Raw genomic sequence first — 27,893 nt, forward strand, 5'->3', positions numbered from 1 at the left:
AAGTTGCCTCTGTTTGCAGCGATACCATAGCTAATAGCACCAAGACCAACACTTAAAACATGCCTAATTTGAGGGCAGGGAGTATCTGGGTTTGTTTTTCTTGACTGAACTAGAAAGTTCATCTTTAAATCTGTTCAGCTTCAAGCATGTGAGCTTTTGGCCTCCTTTAAACAGGGGAAATACCATTCTGTTTCTGAAAAGAGAAAAAAAATAGCACATGGAAGAACAGTTCTGCAGTCAGTAAAAGTTTGGCTAACAAAAGGACTCCAGAGTCACGTAAAGAACATTTAATCCATGGATTATAGGCTTGCACCTGGCAGAATGCATGTGTAAATACAGGCGTGCAGAGCGCCTACACCCTGGGCTAAGGCAAAGGGAAGTTCTGTAGCTAGGAGAGAGAAAGGATTCTTACTACTAATTTTCATAGTTAAATATTTCTCACTCGCACTCACACATACGCAGGCTGTTCCCAGAGAGCTCAGCCTTGGGAAGGATAAAGGAAAGGGCTCAGTTCGATCTGGGCTGGTGCTGAGTTGCTCCTCTTCTGTTTGCAGTGGTTGTGCAGCAAACTCTTCTATTTGCAGGCAGAGTTTTTACTGCATTAATTATCCTGTGAGTCACTGGGTAATGGACAGTAACTTGGCTCTCCCAGTTGTTAGAAGGGTGTAATTCGGCTCTAATGCAGCGGGTTGTCGAACACAGCATCTGGCAAGATGGAGACTTTCAGTTTCTTTTCAGGCCAGCTGTACTCCTTTGGAAGTTTAAACTGTAAGACAATACAGAGAACCAGTTAATGTATATCACTGCAATCTAATCCACTGAAAAAAAAAAAACTAAAATCGGTACAAAGGCAGGCGGCCCTGTGTTATTATTATTACTTAAAACAAGAGCCCACTACGAAAACATTTCCCCATCAGTATGTTTTGGACAGCAGTGGACATTAGATAATGTGGCCTGTGCCTCAGCTGCCAAAGTAAAGTTATGAGATTTCAGCCCAAGCATTGTTTATTTCATCAGATGGATTCTGGAGGGTTTCTGCTCCCATCACCGTCTCCCCTCCCCAGTCTCAATGAAAATTCACAGCACGAGTGCATTTTTTCTCCCCTTCCACTTGACTATGTCCCTTTCCCTCCACCTCCTCTCCAGAGCCCCCAGTTTGCTTCAGAGGGAGCATTCTGGCAACTCACGAAGCCCTGCCCGTGCAGGGTGGGGTGCACGCAAGCTCTGCTGAGGGCAGAACTGAGAGGGTTTGTAAATGGCCATCCATGGGAGGGAGCCCTGGCTGGGAGGTCAGCATGCCTGAGCAGCAATTCTGCTCCAGCCTGACCCCCTGCACAAAAGCTTTGCACAGCACCCGCACAATGCCTCATATTCGCACAGGCACTCAGCTGCCTGGGCTGTTTTGCAAACATTGATTGAAGCACAGGGAATGGAGACTGTTACTCCAGCCTGGTTTACACATCAGTGTTTCTGGCGGATGTTTCCCAAACACTGCAAGTCTCCTGTCCCGCTTGTCCTAACGCTGCTGTAGGACACCCTGTCTGAGGCTGGGAAGGCACCCGAACATCTCTGATCCCAAACATGACTGCTTAGGGACAGAAGTCCAAGGAGTTCCCATCAGAACCACATTTCTCCAGGGCCCATGCATTCACACAGAAAGTGCAGGAGGGTTCAGAGTGGCACTGAACCATCACAGAGTGGAACAATACTGGCTGTTTCCAGGCACTGACAACCATGCAAGGGTTAACGTGGACCAGGCCCTCCCATCGCCCTCCTGTGCAAAGGGCAGGCACTGAAAGACGTGCCGCTTAGCAGGGGAAGCTTGTGGGGCATCTGTGGGTTGACAGGTGCAATCCTGGAGCAAGAAGAGCTCTCCTCTGCATCACTAGAATTTTGCTCTAACTGCTGAGCTGCCTAAGCCACGTCTGAGAGTGCAAGAAGTCAAAAAAAATGCAGACATCCTAGATGCAGCACTAGTAAAGGCTTCAAACCTGTACGTAGCAAAATGGCAGCAGGATATACGCCACCTCTGTCTGAGGCTCTCTTAGGCTACAGAGCTGTCCCAGCCATGGCTGCATGACAGCCACTTCTGGACCAGCATTTCAAGCAATCCCACTGCCCATTCTGAGGGTCCAGAATGCAAGGGGGACACCTCTGGAAACCAGTTTGCAGGAGGATTTTGTTTTTAAATCTCTGCTGCACTCAACATAGCACAGTGATCATCCTTGATGCCTCTACAGCCTCCCCAGGGAGGAATCTCACCAGGATCCCAACCCACCTGAGGTCACAGGACCTGAAGGCAGCTGTTTCAGAACTGCCACAGCAAGGCCAAGCAGTGCTGGAAGCTACACAGGGGCTACTATGTACATAGAGAGCTTGTGCAAGGGACAAACGACCTGCAATCATCCATCTTTATCCAGTGAATTGTCTTTCTTCCCCTAAGAGCCCCATTCTGAAGGACATTAATGCCTGCTCATTGGTAGGTTCCTGTTAGAGAAGTTCCCCTGCAGCCATCTGCTCCACAGCAAGGACGGCTGCAGTGGGCTATGAATTTGCTCCTGACCTTGCTCCATGCACAGCTGGTGTACAAGGGTAACTTGCAGTTGGGGCCCACTGACCTTAATGTGCCAGGCTGGCGGTTCTGGGCCTGACTCGTGATCTGAGGGCAAGGCAGAAGGATTGTTCAGGTAATGGCTCCCAAGAACTTTTCCTTTTTCCTCCTCTAGTAAACATAAACAGTCCAAGTTCCACTTAGGATTGTTTTGGTTTTTTTTCTTTAACTCAGTCCCTGTGCATAGCTTGCACCATGTAATCCAGTGGTCCCACACAGCCCAGGGGATCCTTCTGAGTTCAAGGTCAAGAGTATGTACAAAGCATGCTAAAGATACTCAGATAAAGATATTTCACTTAACATGGGAGCCTCGTTATGTAGCAAAGGAAAGACTCTCCTTGCAAAGCTGACAGAGCTTCATTCAATTGCATGAATATCATCAGCCACCAGCAAGGGCTGTGAGGAATGCGTTAAATTGGCCCAAACTGGGATCCTGCAACGTACAAATCCTTGGAGGGATCTGAATGCTGAAAGATCACATTTCATCTCAAGTATTTTCCTTTTCATAAACAGGAGTGGTTCCAAAGCAATCCTCTCGGAGAAGTCATCCTTTGCATTTGTTTGCTTTTCACTTTTTAATTTAGCAAAGTCACAGTAACTCAGAGGCCGGCTGCTGTGCCAGAAGCTGCTATGCCCACTGCCTTTACCTCGCCGCAAGGCACAGAGGAATGCGAGCGATCCAAAGCCCTACTAAAGGGCCTTCCGACCAAGCGCTCCTGGGCTTCCATGTCACCGGCCAAAATGAGCTTTGGATTAGGTTTAACTGGATAAAAGCTGGCCTGAAAGTCCCCGCACAGCCAGCAGTGTGCTCCCCTCACTCTCACAGCGAAGAACGCCCTGGCATTAAATCAACTCTGGATTAAACAATTAGAGCCCTGAGATTTTCCTGGGGGGAGGGGAGCGGGGTGAGGGATGGGAGGGCTGCTCGACAAGCCAAGGAAAGTTTCTTTAGAGTCTGCAGGGAGCTGTAAAAAATGGGATTAAAAATATTACATGTCATTTCTGCCACCGCTCTTTGAAGTCAGTCAGAATATTTATATGGCATGCATGGGAGACAGGGTGTTAAATGTTCCCCGGGAAGTGATCACATGGCAAGGGGAAGTTTAGCACCACACAGCAAAGCTTTATAAAGCTCCTTCAGCCGCTGCTGTAACGCTTTCAGGCTAGGGATGGTCTTTTGCACACTGTGCACTGACTCGCAGGGGTAGCAGGTGAGGGCCAAGAGCAGACACGAAAATGTTCCCAAACTGAAAAAGGAGGCCCCCAAGGACACATCGTTCAGTAGTAAATGTGCTGCCACTACGTTCAGCTGCTCTGGAAGTTGGGGAGGAGGTGAGCTATTGAGGATGTTACCCACAGCACGGAGGCAAACCCTGACACCTGGCCCAGGGGCTGCACTGCTTTGGGTCAGGGTGCTCAGCCAGTGAGCGGGGAACCCTGGGGGAGAGGATGTGTAGCATCTCCCTTCACACCCAACACTGTCCTGCATTTCTTGCAATCCCTTCTCTCAGTGCCCTATCCCACAGAAGATGCAAAGGTCTCACAAAGCCTCCAGACTGTGAGGCTCTCTGGGGCATACACTGGGGATGCAGGAACGACGCAGCCTTACTTCCTCTGGAGAGTTCAGATCTTCTAAATCTTCCAGCATTCTCTCTACGAACTCTTCGGTCAATAGGATCTGCAAAGGAAATACAGCAGTTTATGCCTTCAAACTCCTAGATTTAGCTAATTGCCGAGCAACAGAACAACTTCTCCACTGAGCAAACTGTACCAGCTTGCTCCTTCCTCATGTTCTTCATTCCTGCAACACAACGGTTTCAGGGCAAGGAGCTCCTAACTTTACATCCCGCCTCAACCACTGCAAAAATGTTAAAATTATATGGCAATCTTTTTTGACCCTCAATTATCTTCCTAAGTCTAAAATTAGAGGCCTGGCTTTAGACAGACAGAGTAGGGAAGAAGGAAAAGGGGTCAAGAGAACAAATGCTGAAGAGGCAGTGGGAGAGAGAGCTGCTTTCATCTGATTTCTCAAAGTGAAGCTTCATGAAGACCACAAGTCACGCAAAGCTGAGGACAATGGGGAGCAAGCCCCAGGGATTCACGGGGAGAAAAACGAGCACCGTCTTTAGGAAGGCACATGATAGCCAAAAGGAGACACGTTCTGCCTCTTTCCACAGCAGACACGAAGGCTGGAGTCCCCAGCAGCCAGCAGGTTCGGAATGGGAGTGGAAATGAGGTATGGGATGGGGACAACATCCCCATGCAGCGCAAGTGCATTCGAGTGGGAGTCAGGTTGTGGCAGTACCCAGCATGTTATTCCCATTTGAACCTACAGGTTTGCTTCTTCCCCACTGCACCTCCTTTCCTACCTTCATTCCACCCTTTCCTCTGTCTCTGGCACTGCTCTCCGTCCCTGAAGAAGCCATCATACCCAGATCCCTTCCTTACCCTGTCTCCTCCTACCCTGGGCTGTAAGAGGGGCAGCCTGGATGTCCCACGGCCCTGCAGCAAGCCACCTCCAGCTCCTTGGTGCCAGGAATGGGAGCAGGGAGTGCATGATTGCCTGGACAACATGGGCTACTTGGCTGAAGGCTCTGGCCTCTGTTTTGGTAATACCAGCAGGGCTGTTGGCTAGAACAAAGGGAGTACTCTAGTCTCCCTTTCTTCCTTTGGTTGGTAAGAGAATTTATCTGAAAACACCAAATCCAGATTCAAGAGCTATGACATGTTTGAATTTCTCTTCCGTTCATCCCTGCTGCCTTGCCACCACTGTACACTGATTTCCTGGGGGATGAGGGAACTGCAGCCTCCACTCTCCACTACATTTCACTCCTCACTTAGCTCCAACCTGCAGCAGGCTTCAGGCCAGGGTTTATGACTGAGCTGCTCAGCATGGATGCAGGCAGCTCCATCAGGCCTCTCTGATCATACCTTGAGCCTGGAAAAAACCCTGCTAAAGCTAGCAGCCAGGAGCTTGCTGTTTTGGGCAGGACTCTGCAACCTGGCACCAATCTGCAGACTGGCAAGCTGAGAAACATTGCACTGAAACACGCAGTGCCACTGCAAACTGCTGCAGTCTCCTTGCAGGAGGCTGTAACTATCCTGCCTGTTGAACTGGAGACACTCGTTTGTTGGCTGCTCACAGAACGAGGAAGCTGGCTGTCCATGTCAGAGGCAGAAGGGCAACCTGATCGCTCAGCCCAGGAGGAATAGCTGGGTGGGGAGCTGGGGCTCTGAGCGGAGCAGATCAGTTTCCGCGGAGGTGCAGCCTGCAATGGGTCGAGGGAATGAAAACAATTTGGCAGACATCAAAATGTACAGAGCAGCCGGAAAAAGGAGGAGGAATTGGTATTCACAGCAATCAGGCAAAGAGGAAATGAATATTCAGCCCTCCACGGATGAGCAAAAATGCCAGAGGTTGGGATGGGTGAGAGAGCAGGAATGAGGAGTCACAGCTTTGGCAGGGGGACTAGAAGAGAAGCGCAGCAGGAAGACCCCTGGGCACTCCCAAGGTGCCAGAGGCAGGGAAGAAATGGGAACCACGTGTGGAGGCAGCCAGCTGCTCTTCTGCTGCTGCAAAACAGGGCAGGGTGAGCAGGGGTGAGGGAGCAAAGGGGGGGACCAGTCAAGTCTTGGCTAAGCCACAGACTTGCAGCATGGAGACAAGCCTACGTGGAGCACTGCGACAAGCACCAGTGTGGGGTGTGATCCCCTGAGCCAAGCCCATCTGCAGCTCACCATCACCCTCTCAGTGGATTTTGTTAATCCAGCTGAAAAAAAAACAACAACCAAACAATTTCCACTGATTTAGTGAGCTGAACTGGCTCCCTGAAGGGTCTGACAGGCGGAGTGGGACAGCAGTCTACAGCTCAGCTGTCTCACGGACCATGGTTGTGAGACAGAAGTGACGGCAGCCTGTGCTTTGGAGCAGGCTGAGAAAAGATTGCAGTGCTGTTCTGCAAACCCTGCATAGATAGTTAACTTTGGTGGAGGGCAAGCGTCTCTGGCTGCAGTGACAAAGTGCTGCAGTGACATTCACAGTGTGTGACACACAGCCCATCCTCAGCAACCTGCAGCAGCCTGAGTCAGAAACAAACCACCCCAAAGCCTCCTACCCCAAGTAGCTGGGGAAACCTGTCCTCCTTCCTGGAGTAGAAAGGAATCTCTAAAGCATGGGTACAACCAAACGGGTAAGCGAGCTGATCCCTCAGCCCAGGGAACCTGCAGCACTCCTGAACTCTCTTGCGGATGCAGAAGGCACAGGTTCCCAGCTCACCAGCTGCTAACAGGACTTTGAAGCAAGAAGCACAGCGGTCCTGGATTTGCATCCAGACAAGACTTCTCCTCTTAGAAGTAGCCCAATTTAAATGACCCAAGAGCATTAAGGTCTGCTCATAGATCAGGCCGACATCCACACCTGCAATCGGCAAAACAGCTTCATGCTGGTGACTCTTTGCTCCTATGGAGAAGGATGAGAATAAATCTGATCCCATCTCAGCTTCCCTCACTCACAGTATTTCACATTTCCAGCTCTTGTAGCATGCCTGCTCCTGCACAGTATGATACCCCATTACATTAACACACACACACGTTATATGTGCATGATATTAAAGGTGACATTCCCAGCAAATAAACATGACAGACTGCCATTGCTCTAGGCACCTAATTTAATTTCCTTTGGGATTTAAACCTTAGAAGCTCAAATTAAACAAATAGGCCCTGTTCACTTTATATTTCAGGCCTGAATCTAGAGTTTTCCTTCGATGCTGTTAGCTGATCTTATCAACAGGACACTGCACAGAGATCATAATGATGAAGCAGCTTTTTCACTCCCCCAACGAAAACAGAGCTGCAGCTAGGGGAAGAGTCTTCGCAATCTGGAGGACAAACGAAGCCATCCAAAACACAGAGTCAGCCTTTCCTCCCATGACATCTCCTGGGCAGTGCTGAGGAGGCGACGGAGCTCTTCTGGAGCCATAGCGGCCGGCTGCTCACAGCTCTGTGTTTTCACAGCTCTGTGCAAACATTCCCGCCTTCCTGGCCTGCTGAAGCTGGTTGCAGGGTGTAGCTCAGCCTTTGTCATGGCTGTTTGCAGTATGTACAGGGAACGGCCTCGCCAAGCAGCTGCGGCTATCTGGGACGTTCCCTTTGGTGCTATACAGTTCTGCTTGCACTCGGATCTCTGTGACCTGACCCAGAGAGGCCCAGACAGATGCCATTCCGTTGCTAGCAGATTCACTCTTCATTTCCCATGTGCTCTGTGAATGTCAGTAATGCCGCAGATGCTTGGAAGACGGTGACTACCCAAAAGAGAAGTATCTGTTCTCTATCAGAGGTACCTACTGCAAAAACTAAGGTCTGCATTTGAGGTTCTCTCTGCCTCACTGATAGCTGCATGTGCTAACACATTACAAAACCTTGTGCTAGGCAGCCCCACTCAGGTGGATGTGTTCAGGGAATGCCGTGAGCATGATGTCTCCCTCTCGTGGTAAATCCCACCTGAGCTGGTCTGAAACCTACTTCTTACCTACAGGATTTAGCTACAGGTCAAGTGAAGGAGCTTGTGTCGAAGCCTCCATACCCGCAGACAGTTGAGAAACCTGTATTGTGACTCATTACAGGTACGCAGCTGCAAATGCAGGAAAACAGGTGAGATCTAAAGACGTTCACAAGGTCATGGGGCTCAAGACTAGTTCGGCTGACTTTGAAAGCAACTTGTGCTTGGTAAAACATTAAAGACTTTACAGTCAGCTTATAGGTACCATTCCACGCCTAACACCCCATCTCTCTCGCACATTAGGGTTCAACCCTACCAGGAAGACTTGAAATTCTCAGCACAGGAGAGGTTGCTAGGGACCACAGTTCATGCTGATGCTGACAGCCTAGGACAGCTGGCACACCTTTGATTTGGAAGACCCCCAGAAGCTGAGCTAGGAATTGAGCTGCAGTTTTGTCCAGCTTCGGGGAATGTGCGTTGTTCAGGGCAAAATACAAGCGACTGGCCCAGGGACAACTCAGCATGGATGCTTTTACTGATAATACCCAGTTTCTTGCCTACCTAGAAACAAAACCAAATGATCCCACACTATGTCCTAGTGCTTTGTTTGCATTAAACATTGCCATTTGCTTTTCTAAAAGGTTTGTCAAAGAAAATAAAGGTTTTATTAGATCTGGACTTAGTACAGATCTGGCTTGTACAGCTCAGGCAGAGAAGGTGGGGATGCATTGCAATAAACCCCTACGTAAATCACAACAGCACTCCTCAGACACTGCTCATCCATACAGGTGCTGTGCCTGGGCTGGGTGGAGCAGCTGTACCCTAAGCTGCATGTCATCTGTTACTTCTGCAAATACCCAGCAGCATTTAGGAGTTTTTTGCCCTAAAAATGTTTCAGATTAATTCCTGTTGACAGCACAGCGAAAATGTAGCTAAGGTGTGCCAGCATTTCCCACTGAAATTAGACATTACCAGTACATCCCCTGACTTGTGCTTTGTGCCGCAAGCACTCCCAGCCCCTCTCTTGGCTTTTCCCTTGGCTTGGCCTTCTTCACATTGCCTTGCTTTGATGGTTCCGGCCTTGTCATTAAGTCTTTCTACGTCATCCCCAGCCCTGACACTGCCTGAAGAGGCCCATACCATCTCAGTACAGCCTCCAAGGTACCAGGATTGCGACAAACACCTTTGATGGGAAATTCCATTGTTGCTCTTCCAGGAGATTCATAACTCTCCTTGTACAGGAAAAACATACAGTCGCAGATGCCTGAGGGACCCTATTGCTTCACACTGTGATGTTACAATCCCAGAAGTGGAAGTATATGATGACGCCTAAAGATTTTGACCTTGTGGGATCTCCTATGACGTTCCCAGCTACAAGACTCGTCCCACATCCAGCCTGACGAGATCCATCTTGTAGACAGGGCTGCTTCCAGAAAACACAAACTTTGGCTGAGCTGGAGAGAGCCGGCAAGGGAGCCAAGACAACAAGCAATACCAATTCTTTCAGAGTGAAAATGCTAAGGGAGAACAGGCATTTCAGCAAATGCTCCAAGTGTGTGAGAGGAAAGCTACACCGAGTAGCCAAAATGTAGTTTGAGTAGCAAGGGAGGGGCATTAGGCCACGGGACAGTCAGTTGGCTGAACGATGGAAGAACTTGACTTGTCCAAAACTAGCCTGGAGTAAGGACTAGAGAACATGCTGTAGAAGAGTGGATCGTGATGACCTAGTGGGATGCTTTAACTTTTAATGTTAAGTTTCTCCTGGTGTCTCATGAACTGAGGCTGTGGAAAAAAAGAACAGAAAGGGATAATGCTGTAAGATTTGGGGGAGTGTTGTGGGAAGGTGATAAACTTACTGGAAAGTGATGGTTTTGATTGCCCTAGCCCTGACCAAGAATTTGGGGAAGCCACCTAAAAGATTTAGAAAATGTTTGTCTTGGGGCAGATGCATCTGGGGAAGAGTAGGCTGTAGTTGTATATGATTTCAGCCAGTTTGTGGACATTGTCCTTAAATTCACCAGGCTAGGCATGGCACATCTACTTGAGTCTGACGAGACCAAAAACCAGTCCCTTGGATTCAACCCATAGCTGCCACTTAATGGGCAAGCAACTTAAGCACCAGAGTAGCTGTTACAAAGGTCGCTTTGAACCTCTGCTGCTGCCATTATGCCAATGTGCATAACTGATTTAACATGTGGTATAGCAGAGAGAAGAACCAGATGTGCTAATTTCCAGGGGAATGTCCTAACTCTACCGGAACAGAGTCATTCTCTTGTGCTCTCTGTCTCTGTGACTAATTCAGTGTTTTATATGATGTGGAACAACTCCAATTGGATGAGCTGAGGAACAACCAAAATACCCTATAGCTGTGGTGGCCATAAAGCTAAGAAGTAGAAATAGTGGTTGAAATAAAAGCAAAGGAATAAAACATGAGTTTTTCATATCCTGGGTGAGTGCTTTATCCTTCAAATGTTGATTAGAGAAGGCAAAACTTCTAACAACTCCAGCTCCAGTCTGCAAAACTTGCTCTTTTTTTTTTTTTCTTTTTTTTTTGGTCTGTTTTTATTGAAGAAAACCTTCTATTTCTGGTTTCATTCAACACAAAAGGATTTTCTTCTGCTTTTGGTTTCTTTAATGCTTTTGTTTCAGCTAGAAAAACTGAGAATATTTAAAGATTGAGCTCGGTCTGATCTTCTTTCCCAGATTTTTCACTTAGGTTGCCAAACCAAAAGAATGGATTGTCCCCTATGACCCTGCTCACAGTAATCTCCCCCCACCCTGCAATTGCCAACGTAGATAGTGCATGTTGATAGCTCCTGAAAGCTGGATGCTTCCCACGGGCTCCATGTACCTATCCTGCCTACAGACACGCTTGTCTAATGTTTTCTACCAGAAGTTTGACCTTGCTGTCCTAAGCCTCTACTTATTTTTCCATGCTGGATGTCTTGTTTTTGGTTTTTAAGGGTTTTTAGGGGAAAAGGAATCAAGTTATCTCAGAGAGGTATTTTGGAAAAAGTAGTTTCTGACAGTGCTAATAAATGTGGATAATCATTTTGTTGCAGAGCACTGGAACTAGCCCTCAGGAGGAGCTCTGGAGGTCAAGGGAAAGTCTTTCTCCCTATCAAGAGAATGCTTTGCCAAGCCAGAAGCCTCTGAAAGTGATCGTTTACCCACAGCCTTTCAGAGAAGGGTAGAAAAATCCACTGAAGGTCCCTTATTCACTGAACATGCCCCAGCCCAAGGCAGCTCACCACCAGACACAGGGCAGAGGCTGCTAAGTAGGACTTTCCCCTTTGATCATTCCTGTGAGTGACGAGGGATTGCTATGGCACCAGGCACATTGGGACGCAAAGCAGGGAAACTCTCCAGTGCTCTCAGCATTTCTGCTGGAAGTCAGGCGATGTGGAGGAGGAGGTGAAGGAATTTGCCAGCTTGAATGAAGGGGAGGAGAGAAAAGCAGAGACGGGCCAGGACGAGGGGAAGACAAAGACACAGAAAAACAGGATGGAGGGCAGACCAGAGGCGACACAAAGGGTACTGAGATAGGAGGGGAGCCCCTTTTCCACAGCCTCAGCATCCACACAATGTCTGCTGGACACTGCAAACCTGCTGGCACCGGAGGTGAGCAGAGCTCACGTGGAGACACAGACCTTGTGCTGAGGATCAGAGGGTGCCAACTGCAAATGATCCATAGCCTCCATCAGCCTAACAGCACTTGCTTTGAAACGGAGTACATTACCTGGAAAAAAAAACCCTCTACAGAGACCAGCAATACTGGGCATGTGAAACTTTGGAAATGGGAATAGAGATTGCCTGCGCAATGCTAATTCAGCCCCAGTGAATGTCTGCATCACAAAACAAATCTGTAATCACAAGATCGCCTGCAGTTTTTCTCCCACAAGACCTCTGCCCTGCTTGGTCCTCAGGATGGTTCTGCTCACTGAATGCAGCATTAGTCATCATTTCTTTTCATTATCATTCAAGTTGTTTGCCCGTTTCCTCCTACTCTCTTCCCCTTTATTTAGTACGCTCCATCCAACTACTGCCAGCATGGATTACATTGGAAGTACCTCATCTTACTGTCCCTACAGCCTTCACAGCCTCTGACGTGCTCAGCCCCACATTTCTGCAAGGCAGGGAGCGCTCCTCTCCATGCAGCAGATGGGGGTGGGAGCCAAAGAAGCTGAGAAGTGACAAAATCTCAGAGAAAACCTGAAAGAGCAGGGAGTTCAATGTGAGTCTTGACTCTCAGGCTGGCCCCCTACCCCACAGAGTTCTTTTCTCTCTCCTGACTTGTAAGAATGAATTTTAATATCTTCCTGAAATTGCTTCTAGTGTTCATCTGTGGTGCTGGAATGCTTCACAAGCACTGAATTAATCTTCACAGGATGACTGGAAGAAGGTTTTCCTTACCAGACAGAGGAAAACAAGTGAAGAGGAAATTGAGTCTGAATGGCTACTTCTTGCAGGTGCCTGCCCCAAGACTCACAGGTCCCTCTTTTCCAGCCCACTCTGCACTGCGTGGCACAGGGGATCTGCAACAGAATTCCTCCTGGCCTCTGCTGCTGCTGGGAACATGGATCAGACCTCAGCTCTCAAGCTGGCCATCCAGAAAATGGGGAACACAAACTCAGCTGCCACCTGTGAATATTTTTGCTTGAGAATCTGGAATTAATATTGAGAAAGAACAGAATACTAGAGGTAGGGACAGGATCTAGTTCTCCAGGGTAACACTTAACAGGCTTCACCATGGGACTATTGTGATTTTTCTGCAATTACTTGCCTCATTCACTACACATGCTCTAATTTTGACAAAGTGGAAGTTCTATAGTCTAGAGACTACCTTACTCCATGCCTGATTAATCCCCAAAACACGTTGCATCCTTGTGTACTGAATGAGGCGGTGTACTTTGTAAAAAATATATCTGAACATTCAATTAGATATGATATTGAAATACACATACATAACAAGGGCAAGGCTAAGCCACAGAGACTGTTGTTCAGATAGTTCTTAAATTCTGTATGCTTGATTTTGCAGTTAACGAGGACTCTTTAACTATAAGTTTGTTTTTACTGCACTGTATGGGCTCGTATGTCAGAGTTTGCAGCAATATCTGATGCGTAACATGTACGTTGCACATGATCAAAGACTTGAATGTCATCTTTTTCCCTAGAACAATGACTGCCTAAAGCAGCAGGAGCAGAAATTACTGAAGGTAGTGTTAAACAAACCTCCTTCTCCCCTCTGGGGAGAGTAAGCAGTCCAGGTGAGCAAGGTAGGAGGGGAGAACAGTCTGCTTTGTGCTAGTCGGGCACAGAGCTCCACATAAAAGCAGAGGAGCTTTGCAGAAGCATGTCCTGACTCCCATCACCGAAGACTTAATGATGGTAATTCCCAAAGGATGATGCATGCTGACAGGCTTTGACACAAACTACCCCAGGATAATATTAATATGTATTAAAGGCTCAGGCAACTTTATTGGGTCGGGTTTGATCAGTAAGACATTTCAACAGAGCGTCTCTATCATCTGCCTGAACATAAGTAAGGGAGGGAAGGAGAACACACGCACAACCTCACCTTGCTTTGGGTAGGCTTACAGACAAACAAGGTTGATCTGTGATGAATTGCATGCTTGGCATGCTCAGTCCGCGAAGCCTGGGCACTCCACCACGAATATGAATGTCTCTGTGGGGCAGTTAATGTCAGAGTCTGTTTACATGATCAGCATCCTTAACTCCCTGACACCGGGCCAGACAGCTCCTGCCCAGCCTTTCTCTGTGCATCTGGAACATCTGCCCTTCGGGAAGGAGAGGAGAGGAGAGGAGATGAGGGGTGCTTAGGAGGCATGGGGATACTGCTGTCACGGCGCTGGGGGAAGGGGGAACGGAAGAAAGAAGGACGGAAGCCTTTGATCATGTGTAATGTTAATGCAAGTGTTACACATCAGAGACTTTGCCACGGTAACTAGCATATAAACAGGAGTCTAGTGTTAACAAGGAGGACTTCTTGAATATGTTTGTACGTTTCTGAGTCAAAGCAATTTCCCTATTCAACAATACATGACACAGTGGAAGAAGTTCAGAAATAAACCAGCCTGACATGCTTAGACCTTTAATAGAATTTAGCTTCTTAGAACTAATTAAATGTTACTTAAATGAAAAAAAAAATCCATATACTTGGGAAAGGTGCCAATTTGACAGCTCTGGAGAACGAAATAATCTAATCATCCCCTGAGCATGGGCAGCAGCAGGACAGGCCTCCCCCAGTAACATACCTCAAATGTGACCTGGAAAGACTGCTGACAGAAATGGGGCATACAATCGTCGTAGTCTAATGACTCCTTGCCTTTTCTGCTGAGACTGCTAAAAGGGCTCCTGCCTAGCCCCAGCTGTGGCAGCAATATGGACACCTGTCTGCTAGGAACGGTGCTGGGACCTGCCAAACTCCTGTCACCCGCTAACCGCCCACCGCAGCCAGCAGCTCTCAGCTCATTGCTCAGCCCGGCCTGACCCACCTTGGACATGCTCCACTCCAGCCCACGAGATGTAAACAGGAGGTGCTGTGTTTAGTCTGCAGGTTTGGGCTTTCACTGCACCAGCACTCAGACCCAAAAGGAGTCAGTCCCTGGCTGCTGCGCAGAGCGGAGGCCTCGATTTTTTAGGCTCCATTTCCTAAGACAGGAGAAAAGCCTGCAGGAGAAGAGGCCTGCCATCTTGCTTCCTCTCCGCAATCCCTCCGTTTGCATGCCTTTGCAACAAGCCTCTGCATTGCAGTGCCTGGGGTCCCAGGCAAAGGAGGAGGAAAGGCCCCTGGGCCTCACTGTGAAAGCTCTGCAGGGCTGCCAACTCTGCCTGCTCAGCCTGCAAGGGTCTAAACCAACATGACTCGCCTCCTCGGAAATTCTGAGCACCACAATGTCTTTTACTTCTGAAGCAAAGCCACATGAACCTTCCTCCTCCGCTCCCAACACCACAAGGGACTGCTGAGCACAGAGGAAGCCTCGCATTACATATTAAGCCAAGAGCCTCAGACACTCCCACATCTATCTCACACACCCAGGTCCTCCTCCTCTTGTCCCAGGCTGCTTCTAGCCTCCTTTCCCCTCCCAGTCGGGCTGTCCTCCCCCATTCCTATCATGGGATGGGGCAGGAACCAGCACAAAGTCAGTCATGTCAGAAAAGAAGATCCAATACATTGATCGGGTGCAGGAGACAAGCAAGGGAACTTGCTTCTCCCAGTCCCTCAGGAGCCTCTTCACCTTTCCTTCCCACATACTCCCAAAAATTGCCTTAATTTTCAGCGCCCCAGTAATAGGCACAGAAGCAACCAGGTTCATAAGGGTTAATATTGGTTACTTGCCTGAATGGTGACCTAACTACTGCCATTCCTCACTCTTAGAGGGTACCTGACTACTCCACACATTAATACATTTCAAGATGTGATGTAAATGCAGATAAACACTCTCATGTTTGGAGTTAACACAGTCACAAGATCCCGTGTATCATGTGTTGGCAAGCACAGGAACCAACAGCAAATGACCCACCCTTAAGCCTGACCGTTTGCTGTTAATCATTACAGGAGTGTTGCACTTTCCAGTCAGTACAATCAAAGCATGCAAGTTCTTTGAAATCCCTACATGAGATGATTCTAGCCAAGATCAGCTCCTTTACAAGTTCTACAGATTTCAAGGTATGATGTCCTCCAGACATATGAACACACACTGGAATGCCTTGGAAAAAAGTCACTGGAAGGTTAACTACAACACTACAATGCTAAAACAAATCTCTGCCTTAAAAACAGAAGGGGAGGCAGGAATGCCACAGCAACAGTGAAGGCAGAGATGTACTGCATGTATATAGCCTCTCAGAGATGTGTTTTTCTGTACACATTCCCCAAAGCTTTTTTTGTGTTTGCAATGTGTTTATAATCATGAAGAAATTCAAGGTTAGAATAGTGCTATGCCACCATATAATTTGTGCATCCCTGGCTCTATAGGGCTGACCCTCAACACCAAGCAGATGGGAAGTTTCCAAGGGAAATGTGTGATACAGAAACAATCTGGTGCAGAAAATGTGTGGGTGCTTCAAGCAACCACAGACTTTTGTCAAAGAATCATTAAGAAAGAGTTAAAACTGAGAGACTGCACCCTCTGTATCGACCTCCTGTAAGGGATGATGTAAAAGTGAGATCCTGGCTCTGAAGGATTGAAGTCCCACAGCTTTCTCTAGAGATCAGCTTGCTAGCTCCTCTGTCCTGGCTCCACTCTTGTTTAGGTCATTCCACTCTGCCTCCCCAAATTCCTTTCTGGAAGAAATCAAGAGCAAATACAGTCTTGAAAGTGTTTGCTGACTCCAGGAAATGGATACTACTGTATTCACAGATAATTTTAGAACTTTCCAGCCACCATTCATCAATTTGAGCTCAATTAACATAAATAGTCACAGTCTACCATTATTTTTTGAGTTCATAATCACTGTAAACATTCTGCATGAGCTGTAAGAGATGCTGAACAGGTTTGTTACACTTTTAAGCCCTTAGTATAGGATCATATTTAGGACACTGTAAAGGGGGAAGGAAAAAGGAAGAAGGCTCTCTCACTTGTAACCAAGGTCCATGTGCTGCATAGGGGTGCTCCTCTGTAGCAAATGCTCCTTCTACTCCCGTTGATACAAACGTGATTGCTGTGTCCCCTGTAATACTTTTATATGTAAAGTGCCGTCCATGTAAGAGCCTTCCCCTGGGAATAAAACACATGTGTGTGAACTGAAAGGCTGTGAGCAGCGTTCAACAGATCGATGAAGACGTATCAGCATAGCTTCTGCCATCAGCATGTGAAGCCATCTGAAGGTAGCAACAACAAAGTTTTTAGGAACATATGACTGATTAGCCTGTCACAAGTCTCCTTTTGAGGCAAGTTCTCTCTTACCTCCCCTATATAATGCAGGGCTTTGTTTCAGAACTAGAATAGCCTAACTGGATCCCATTGTATGCCTGTTCCCATGATGAAGCCCTGATGCATGTATAGACAGGGGACTGCCAGTCTTTCAGCAAGAAGAAAACTGCAGGAGAGAATCCAGACTCTGTATCATGTGGCAGTGTGATGACGCTTTTCTAAGCAGGATCACCAGTGGGATCAAACTTACCTACAGTGACTAAGCCAAGTAATTCAATGCCCCGGTGCTTGACAAATGTAACCTGCGCTACTTAAGCATTTCAATAAAATGCCTAGAAGACACATGTGCATGACCATTTATAGTACCAATCCCCTTTTTTTCATTCAGTGCTTTCCACAGGGAAAGTCATGCCTGTGGTACTTAGGCTGAGTGCCTCTGCATGCAAGCATGGCTTCCAATATGCAGCTGGGAAAACTTAAGGGAAGATATATGGCACCTAACAACAGGGTCACAGCTGATTGATGAGTTACTGCTGGTCAGTTGAGCTGTGTTAACTGATCAGGACAGAGTGTTCACACATTTATAATGTAAAATAAAATATGTTCATGTCAACTATCCCATTGGTTTCTCAACAGGCACAGGCGAGTGTGCACCTGCTGCTGATAACTCTGATACCACAAGCAGGTAACTCATTAAGCCAAAGTAACTCAATCGCCTGCAATCATTTGTCTTATGCTAACGACCACATTTGCCATATGTATTTTTAAAAATAGTGCTGACTGAAAGTATGAGTATCTACAAAAGTCACATACAGTGGTATGCATAGCCTAGCCTTCAAAAGATAATGCACAGAGTACATACACAATGTTCTCTTCCTTCACTCATGTAAGTGACAGAATTTGACTAGAAAACACACTAGTATGCATGAATTGACGGCAAACAGGCTTTGCACAAATATTTGTGTCTGAGTCCATAAGCCATAGTTAACAACTCAAGGGATTTCTTTGACAGAACATGATAAGACATCCCTTCTTTATCAGAGTCGCCAGCATTAGACTATTAATAATAAAGGCATACTAATCCTGTCCTGTTTCAGCACACTAAAATACACTGGAGGACAGAAAAAAACAATGAGAAACAGTCTTACCACGATGAACACACATGCAAAGAATCATCTGCTTCCAACGTGTTTTGGCAAAATTATCTCAGCTCTGGCCTTTAAAGAACCATTGCATGCATGTCTGTATTGTGAAACAATGCCACAAGGCAAAAGCTGCAGAAGCTGAGGAGGAGGAAGGATGGCCCCACTCACCTTAGACAGAGGGGAATCAGCGCTCCAGACTCCTGGTTAAACTTCAGGTGTACGCTTTCCAGCTGTCTCGTGCGGATTAGCTCATGAGGAATGATAGCTGCTGAGCTCTCGCTTTCTAAACTGTCCTTCCGGCTTCTAAGAGAGACAAAACACACACACTTAGGATCCTAGAGCTGTGTGCTGCTTCTGCTGTGATTCAGATTGTGTCAATACTGAGGAACACCAAACTGCTACGAAGACACATCTGAGTTCTCCGTACCCCTTCAGAGACGCAGCCTCCCACAGACTACCAGTCCCAGCATGCTGCTGCCTTTGTTTGATGACCTAGGATCTGAATTGGTGAAGACACACGCTGCATTCCTCCCCAGCATACAAGAAACAGATTTTCTGGGAAGAACTAGAGAAAAACTACACTCTCCAATGCCCAAACCACTACCAAATAGCTTAGAAGCATTAGCAGGTATGTCTTCCCCCCACTTTTGCTGTATCTTCAGGATATTTTAGGCAGTGGCCTGCAGGAAAGTGTTGTCCAGCCTCTTGTGCCCTCGCTGGAATATCTTTCAGGCCTGATGCATCCCTACAATTACATCCAAATCACTTTTTTTCCACAGCTCAATTGAAAGGTTTTGAGAACTCTGTTTTCACCGGCATCAAGTGCAGCAGCCAAAGATGGATTCTGCATGTAACGAGCACAACACACACAGATTGCCTTCTCTTTGAAATGGGGCAACTTTAAGGCAATGCAGCTTTGCTTTCCTATTTTTTTCATTTCTGCAAGGCCAGCATGTTGTGAAGCTATGACTAAAGGTTATGTTGTTACATGATTAGGAACTTTGCCAGACAGAATCCTCCAGATAATCAAGCAGGTGTATCTCAAAATACTTGACCATAAACACTTTATATGTTCAAAGAGCAGTTATGTGATAGTCCAGAACAAAGAAGGAAGGACATGGAGTTTACAGTTTTTGAGGATGCCATGAATTGATGTGATGTGTCTGACACATGATTTATATTTTTGTGACTTGGTGAAATTAATAGAATTAAGATTTATATTAAGTTTAGATCATTTCTATACTGCAGAATCACCAGAAGAGGAGGACAGGGAAAGCAGGGAGTTGAGAGAAAGATGCCATATTGTAATGTGGTTCTGTTTTGCCAGATTAAAAACCAAAAAGCGCTACCAGACTGAGTTTGCATTTGGGAACACTGTTAAAACATGCTCAGATCCTTCCTCTACCCAAGCTGAGCCATCTTTAATGTACATCTGGAAAAAACTGTAAAGAAACAGCTTGACCCTCACAAGATGACATAGATCATACCTCTACTTGAGTTTACATTTGGGTGTTGTCCCAAAATTACTTTCATCAACCACACACATAGAAATACAGTTCAGAATAGCTCCCAAAGCAGCTCAGTCTATTGCCTCTGCCCCGTCACCCAAGCCTAGGAGAGCTCTGCACTTGGACTGCTGAGCTGCTCACTCCAATACAAAGGTACAAGCTCAGCCTCAATCTCAGTAGGCCTTCCTGCAAATACCCTGCATGCCCAGGGCAGAAACATGCAGAGAAAACAAACCAGATTAGCCCATCTCATCTCCCTGCAAGATAAGCTATGAAAAGTGTCTCACGTTGTGCCTTAGCCACACACAAAGAGTAATGGACGCAGCAAGGACACAGTAGGTCAGGATACAGTTTATGCATGGGGTGGGCTGACAGTCTGTCAGTCAGCCAAGTGTCAGTCGGGTGGGTTAACCCTGAAGCAAAGACACAACATGCTTTGTAGTCTATAGGTGGCACTTAAAGCTGTGTTTAATCTACTTGGGCAAACATTTTACAGCTCTTTGTAGGTGGGGTCTTCAAAGAGCGGAGTGGGCCAGCATTTTGCAGGCTGATTACCTGAGAAGTGCATAGTTGATTAATGATCAGTTGACCTTAAGCTAAGCTTTGCCTGAACTTCCTTATCAGATCTTATATACACAGTGAGCTGTGGGAAAGTCAGCCTGTGGTCTACCGCTTCCAATCATTCATTTATCAATCCCTACCAAAAGGGTCAGCCATTAGCAACGCATGGTTTTCAAGCAGGCCATAAGCTTGCACTCGTTAAATGCAGCTGCAGAGTTTATGCACCCTGGAGCAGATCAGGAGTTACACAGCAATGTTATTGCTGCAGACAGGAGACTGTCCCCTTCTCACCTGGATCGCCCAAGTGTGCCAGGCACGTCTCCCACCCCAGCGTCCTACAGCCGGTGCTGTAGGTCCATGTTTCAGAAGGACAGACTGCCAGAGGACAGATCCCAGCAACCTCAGGCTCCAAACCCCCTGAACTGAAGGTGGGTTTTTCAGTTTCCACCACATGAGCCAGTACAGCTGCTAGCACAATGGGGCTGCAGTCCTGAGGGGAAACAGCCTCCGGTTGTTAATGCAATAATAGCAATGACGACAATTCTGGAGAAAAGGGGCGAAGCTTTCTAAATCTTATTAGAAACAGCAAATGCTGTTTGTCATTATACACTCAAGAGAAGATGTTGACTAATGTATAACTATCAAACGGAACTGTCATGACTTTAAGGCTGTCAATAATTATGACTTCACATTAATAAGTAACCAGCCCTTCTGTCAAAAAGGTGAAGGAGTGAAGCAAAATGGTAGTTAATACTTTGAATGACATGAAATAATTAATCCTTTCCATGAAACTTTTCCAAGATAGTCACGGTTTCAGCGTTTCTTGTTTCACCTTAGTGGGGCTCACACAATTTCAGTTATTTCAAGTTGAGGGTGAAACTACAATAGCAGAACCCTGCCACCTTCTATCTAAGCTGTATGTTTCTAAATAAGAGCTTTGTGAGGAGGGCACTTCTGGACGTGTTGCGGACTAAGAACATCAAGAGGACACACTGCATCCTACAGCTTTGTAAAATGCTTGGAGATGTCCAAGTGAAAGGTGCTTGAGGAAAGCCACAAAGTGGACGTGACTTTCATACTCTGGAACACATGCAGCGACTCTTAAAGACCCATTAATATTCTCCCACTGGGAACAGAAATCCTTGTACTTACTCTTCCAAAGAGTGACAGCCCAGATGGAGGGTCACCAGGACTTCTAGGGTATTGTCAATGAGAAGTTCACATCGTAACACACACTGCCATCCACAGCTTGTACTTTTCAGCCGTAGCAGAAAATTTAGAAAAAGTTTGCTTTCTAACACTAACATCTCTGGTTTTACGACTGTCAGTTACCCATAAGCCCTCGCTTCCTCCACCCCATCACCAAATAAACCAGCAGCAGAAACCGGCGGAGTTTTATTTGTTATGACTAAGCTCTAGCTGACTATCACGTAAAACGCTGCAAACTTTGTCTATTCCAGATTTAATACTTCATCCAACCCACACAAAAAATTCATGTTTCTCAGTGTCCAGAAAAAACAAGTCTGCAACAGCTAGGGCTGCTGCATTTGGAAAGGCAGTAGATTTAAATGGAAGCAGCACGCCGGAAATGTCCCAGTTTAAGGGCTGTGCATCTAGTGTTTTGTGAAACTGGAGGGGAGCTGGAGGAGATTAAAGCGCATTTCCCTCTGATTGGGAGCTTGTGGGAGGTGTAAATGTGGGCAGTTGTCAGATTAATTCTTTAGATGATTACATTCTTTTTGTTTCTTTAAAGCTGTTTGTAGTTGGGTTTGATGTCTCCTATTCTGGGCAAGTGTATTGCTGCAGTTACCAAGGTGACTTTAGCTGACTTTCAACTATTTTTTTCCAGCTTCAGTTTCTACCAGTAGTCTGCTTCTGGGCGGAGGAGAGAAGGAGGAAATTATTATTATTATTATTTTTAATCTTGTGAATGCTAATTAACAGCCCATGAGTTTAATCAAAGACATATTTGACTTTTAAAGCACTGTTTTTGAAAGAGGAGTGGTCAAGCTGTTGCAAAGGGCTCTGCTGTGGACTGCAGCCTCCCCAGACTTCCCTCAACAGGGAGAAAGAGCCCGAGGAGCCTACACATCCCCACGCGCTGTGCCCCATGATGGAAGCAGCCACACGCTGCAACCTGTAGCCTCCCGGGGGCCCTCTCTTTGTATTAAAGATGAGAGTAGCTGCAATCTGCTTAATTTTATGCCAATTAGCAGCAGCCCTTGGGGGATCCTGGAAAACCGCCAATGCAATCACCAGGTTGCGCAAAGTTTGGATGTCCCCTCCTTGTAAGTCATGTTTATGGCAACCTCTTCTCAAGCAATCCCAATGGCAGTTATTTTATGGGATTCCAGAATAACCAGGTTGATTGGATTAAGAAAGGTTTATTTATTCTTGCGTTCGCATCCTGCTTTATAATCGGGGTGTCTGATCTCACAGATCTGACGCTGAAGGAGGTCACAATTCCCTTCCAAGCTCCATCACCAATGTGGAACACAATTTCTCTGCGTTTCCAAGCCACTATCCAGGTACTGACATCATGAAGGACAGACTCATGGAAACTGCCCAAGGCAGTGCCTCTGTGAGGGTGGGTGCCCACCACATCGCTAACCTGACTTACATCACTGATCTGCCTCCTGGTACAAGCATCAGCGCCATGACTTAGCAAATGCAGCCAATTGAGCAGGCTTACGCAGCTGGGAGAGAAAGGCTGCCCCACTTTTTCTTTTCCCTTTTTTCTTCCCAACTGGGGCTATTTCAAAATTCCTCACTCTCTAATGAAGATATGGTCAAAGATCACTTAAGTGCCGGCAGTCTTCCAGTGTCTTTCCCACAGCTTCCCCCAAAGGACAAACCAGCAGTTGTGGGAAAGAGCCCAGAGCATCTTGGCACATGGTGTTACGGGACACGTCATAGAGGCACAGAGGCAAATGCAGAACCAGCGAGGAGGCTGCTGCATAGATCCTGCTGTGGTCATGCTGAGACGAGGCTCGCTCAAGTGTTCCAACCTGGAGGCTCATCATCCTGGTTCAACCAGATGGTAAAGAGGTTCTGTGTGTGTTTCCTGGTGCAGAAAGGCTCCAAGGACAATGCCAGCAGCAACAATCTTCTTGCCCCTTTGGAAAGCTGCATAGTTATTACTGTTGGTGCTTGCAGGGGCCAGACCGTTCCAGACCTACAGCTGAACTAGGACTGAGAGATTTAGGCTGCGCCACTGGCACTCTGAAGACTCAAACCATCCTTTTATGCAGCAGGTTCCCTGTCTGTAAAACTGGGACGTTTTTCCACATAGGAGTGTTGCAAGGATTAAGTCAATGTTTGCAGAGCACTTTTTGATTCTCAGCTGAGGAAAACTATGCAGAAGTGCGAATTATTAGCATGGTGACCACTCTGCACTTCTACTGACACTGGTTTTCCAGACATTTGCTTTTCTAGTTCGCAGCCTTGTCACCCAGCACTCAGGCTCATGCCGAGAGACACTCCCTAAAGCACACTGCCTCCCCCCATTCAGCATTCCTTACTCAAGCAAGACACCACTGAATGTGTCTCGATGAGGGAGCATGCCTAAATAAGCAGGCCTGGGTTGGAAACTTACTGCTTAGTGGTTGCAGAATCAGAAAGTCTAGCCAAAACGAGACATTTTCAGAGAATGCTGAAATGCTCTCCTTTATGTAAAACTTTGCCTCCAAGAACTGAAGACAGGAAACCAGCTATACAGACAACAGCTCCCCTCCGCCCAAGGAAAGCAGCAAGCAAAACCTGGTGCAGCTGGGAGAAGCAAAGTGCACACTCGCCTCAAAGCAAATCCTACATCTTGATACCACCCTAAGAACTTCTTCAGAAATGCTACTCAAATGGAGCTTGTTGATTTGCATTAACCCAATGCTACGCACAGCACTTACCGAAAGCAGCAATCAGCGTGCCCTATTTACCAGTCAAAGGGACTACACAGAGAGAGGACTCCAGTCCTGCAAGTGCTTGCACTCTCATTCACATGCCCCAAACCCGACCCTACATCACGGCAGGTAACTGAAATCACCAGAAGTGATTTCAGGAGGATATCTGGAGTGACACAACTTCCCACAAGGGAAGGGCAACAACCTGGGATGCCTGGGGTGCCCCAGACCAGAAGGTCACAGCCAGGACAGCCCTGCCAGCCCCACCTGCCAGAGGCTTGTTCCCTGCTCCATTTGCCAGGAGCCTGCCTTCATTTCCCTACACAGCTGGAAATAGTTCAGGGCTGGATGGAATTAGCACATGGGCACAGAGCTACCATATGTTCAGGGATCCCTAGACTCTGCCTGTTTTTCTGCCTGAAAATCGAACGCAGATGGGATTTGAGGTCTTTGGGGCATCTGTTGTGGGCTCCTGGACAAATGACCACTGTGCGTGAGTGGCTGGGGAACCAGCATGCTGCTCCCTGGGAAATAAATCCCAGACAGAAATACGGGAACCATGCACAAGTTGAACCATGCTGCTTTATCCTTCTTGAGGAGAGGGAAGGTGATAAACAGCAGACAGATTTTGGATCAGCCTTGCGTTTTGTCCAAGTAACACAGCCCTAGAGACCTTTTTCTGCTACTCAAACCTCACCTTGAGACACTGGGGATGTGCGTGGGCATTACTTGAAACCTAGAACAGTGAAGTGTAGCAATTACTGATAATTTTAGCCTCAGCTCATGCAGTAACGCAGCTCACTAGCTCTGGGTTTCTATTCCAGCCTCAGCTGACAGGAGCAGTATGACTGAGTCAGCCAAGGGGCAGAAAAACATCACTTTCAGCAGTGCTGCGTGATCAAGGGGACCCGTGAGGGGTGGAAAAGGTCAAGAACTTCCCCATCCTCACCCTGGCTCTCACTGCAACTGTGGCAAATTAACTCCTCTGTCCTCATCTGTGAAGTGGGGCTACTACTCACCCACCTCACAGGACAGCACAAACAATTAAAGGCAGCTCCAGAATTTACAACATCAAGAAATTAAACAGCAAAATAAGCGAGACTCAACAAGTGTCACTGATCTTTGACATCTGGAGCCTCCAGCCCACGGAGGCCTTAGCAGCAGCAGTGTTTAGTCTGACATCTGAACGGAACAGCTCAGCATCCAAGCACAGTGAATTTGCAGTTAAGGAGACGGGGAGCCTCGCCTTTCTGTCTCCCTGAACAGCACCTACCAAGCCAATGGGTCCTAAGAAATAAATTACGTTCTACTGTAGGGTACATTTGTATTCATACACGCCTCATTTTTCCAAGGTGTAATCAAGAGTATTATGTTACCTACGGTCAAAATGATTAGACATGTTTCCAAAGATTAATTTAGGTTTTGGTTTTTTTTTTTTTCCTTAAATGCATACAAACTGATTTAATGGCTGCTTATGAACCGAGCTAACAGTCATTTTGAGAAACAGATGTTTGATGCAGTTTTAAGCATTAAGAGTGCCTTTATTCATATCCATAGCAGAAAAATGGCTACACAGTCTACAGTAATAACACTAATGAATCAAAGTACTACAGCTGCCCAATAGGGTCTTGACAGAAACCAGCTTTTTTTCTCAAAGGAACTTTTCTTAGGACTCTGGGACAGTGAACAACTGGTAATATGCATGCTTACCATGTAAGTATGTGCTTTGCTGGAGCCAGAACACTGAAGTGAGCCCTATCTGCAACCAAACAATGTGAGGATTTTGCATAAGCACTGAAAACCGTAACAACACAAAGTTGGGGAAATGCATATGGCATCTGGATCCCCAACATTTCATACAAATAAACATCCAAAAGTTTGAGTGTTCTCATGCATTTAGTGACACTGAATGCGGAATAGGCCGTCTACTCTAAACCCTGACAGATTATTGTGTGTGGGTGGTAGGGGCCAGAGAAAAGAAAGGGGAGACTGCTACTAAGAAAGCAGTCAGTGGCTGCAAATCTACGATAAATAAACAGCAAATTCCTCTCCTGCACAAAACCATTAAAGTCTATGTCAGCCTTTAACATCCTAATGTCAGCTGAGTGCAAATTTGATGGCTGGGGCTCTGCAGTGCTCCCTATGGAAAGTATGGAACAATCTGCCATGCCCCAACATAGCGTTTCTGTCAAGTTGCTGAGGAGCCCCTAACGCACCAGTTATTCACAGGATCCTTGCAGCGAACCATGGCTTTGATATTTTATGGTCTGGTGTGTACAGTGCAGGATATGATTACACACAAGCCTGGTTCCCATCAGCCAGCACCTCGTAATCGTTAACATATTTATCCTGGTGGTGCCTCAAGAAGATGACATTGTTATTAGTCTCATTTTATAGACTTAGAATTGAAGCTCAACAGCTAGATGACTTGTGAAGGGCAGAACTGAGAACCAGCCCTAACAGGCCCAAAGCAAGGTACCTTGTACAGACACTTGTACAAGGACTAGATCTATGGGCAGAGTTGTCCACCTCAGGTGCCTGTAAGTCCTATGAAATTACTGTATCTACACTGGGTTGTGTGTCTTTCATGTCTCAGCCTTTGCTGCTGCAGGTACCTATAGGGAATGTGGATGCAGATATACTACTACATACAAAAACTGAATTCCTAGGCTACATCTCTCTGCAGCAGTAGGAGCTGAGAGACTTTGGACCACACTGGTGTACTAAGGGGCAGGCTGTCCAACCTTGCTCAAATGCTTAAGACATGCTGAGAGAGTATATTAAGAAAGGCTCAGGCTTAGTAAGAGCTTGCTATACTACTGCATCTGTACCATCCTGTCAATGCATCAACCAAGCCCCGCTGTATCCATTACGTGAACTGGAAAAAACACTGCACAAGTCGAAAAGGACCCTTTCCAAACTCCTCTCAAAGCAGTAGGTAAGAACGGAGGAAGGAGGTACCAAGACACACAGCTGTTTGATTTGAGGAGATCTCCTCCATCACTCAGATGATAACTATCACCAGTGACACTGGCTGAATGCGCAGTAGTCTGATAGCTCACTTTCGTTAACTGCATTGCTATTATGGGGAAACAGGCTAGCTATCAGCTTCTGCAGCAGTAACCGTAGACCTCAGAGTAATGCACTGATCTTTTAGGAGACAAACATAGGGAAGCAGCCACTCTTACTATTTGGGCTTCAGGGGAGGGTGGGTGTGCAGCTGCTGCGGGTAAGACAACTTTGCTACAAAGGTTACTACCATGGATATGAAGCTCTGAATTTGACCTGCCCTTGCCTCTGTCTCAGCACAGTTAAAAACTCAGGTAAATATTTGTGTGCTCCACCTTAACATTTCAGCACCCTGTCTTGAGTGTATCTGTGCTTACCGTACCTTGAATAATGTACAGCCTTCTTATCTAAGCAATGACTGCCAGCCAGCATTGTGGCCTACCCATCAGCTGCCTCCCTGACCAGGTGAGCACCCAAATATTTCTGGCCTCCCCCAACCACTGCAAACAGAGAGCTGTACCTGGGTATGCAGATTCATGCAGGAGCCCAGCATCTGTGAGAAATGCTGCTCAGTACTTTTCAGCCTTCTAAGGCCAAGTGTGATGTTTGCAAATCAGATGGTGTCGTTTTATTTCTTCAGCAGGGCCAACAGGACCAACCAATGATCCAATGGGACAAACCTTCATGCAAGGCAGTATACTCATAATCTGAGTCAGGTCAGGATCTGGCTCCATATAATTACTACTTATCAAAAATAAGGTTATTCCTAAAG

General features: G+C 46.8%; 1 protein-coding gene across 2 annotated transcripts in view; it reads right to left on the reverse strand.

Annotated features, from left to right (window-relative positions):
* SUFU (SUFU negative regulator of hedgehog signaling) overlaps positions 273 to 27,893 on the reverse strand; it is an 82,670-nt gene continuing 55,049 nt past the window's right edge. For both annotated transcript variants that reach the window (XM_021398101.1, XM_021398100.1), the window contains exons 9-12: positions 18,316 to 18,450; positions 16,708 to 16,846; positions 4,221 to 4,289; positions 273 to 766 (exon numbers count right to left, since the gene is read on the reverse strand). In XM_021398101.1, coding sequence (XP_021253776.1) covers positions 677 to 766; positions 4,221 to 4,289; positions 16,708 to 16,846; positions 18,316 to 18,450 — 433 coding nt within the window. In that variant the 3' untranslated portion in view covers positions 273 to 676. The remainder of the gene's footprint in view (positions 767 to 4,220; positions 4,290 to 16,707; positions 16,847 to 18,315; positions 18,451 to 27,893) is intronic.

Source organism: Numida meleagris, chromosome 5 (assembly GCF_002078875.1).
Source record: "Numida meleagris isolate 19003 breed g44 Domestic line chromosome 5, NumMel1.0, whole genome shotgun sequence".
Taxonomy (NCBI): Eukaryota; Metazoa; Chordata; class Aves; order Galliformes; family Numididae; genus Numida; species Numida meleagris.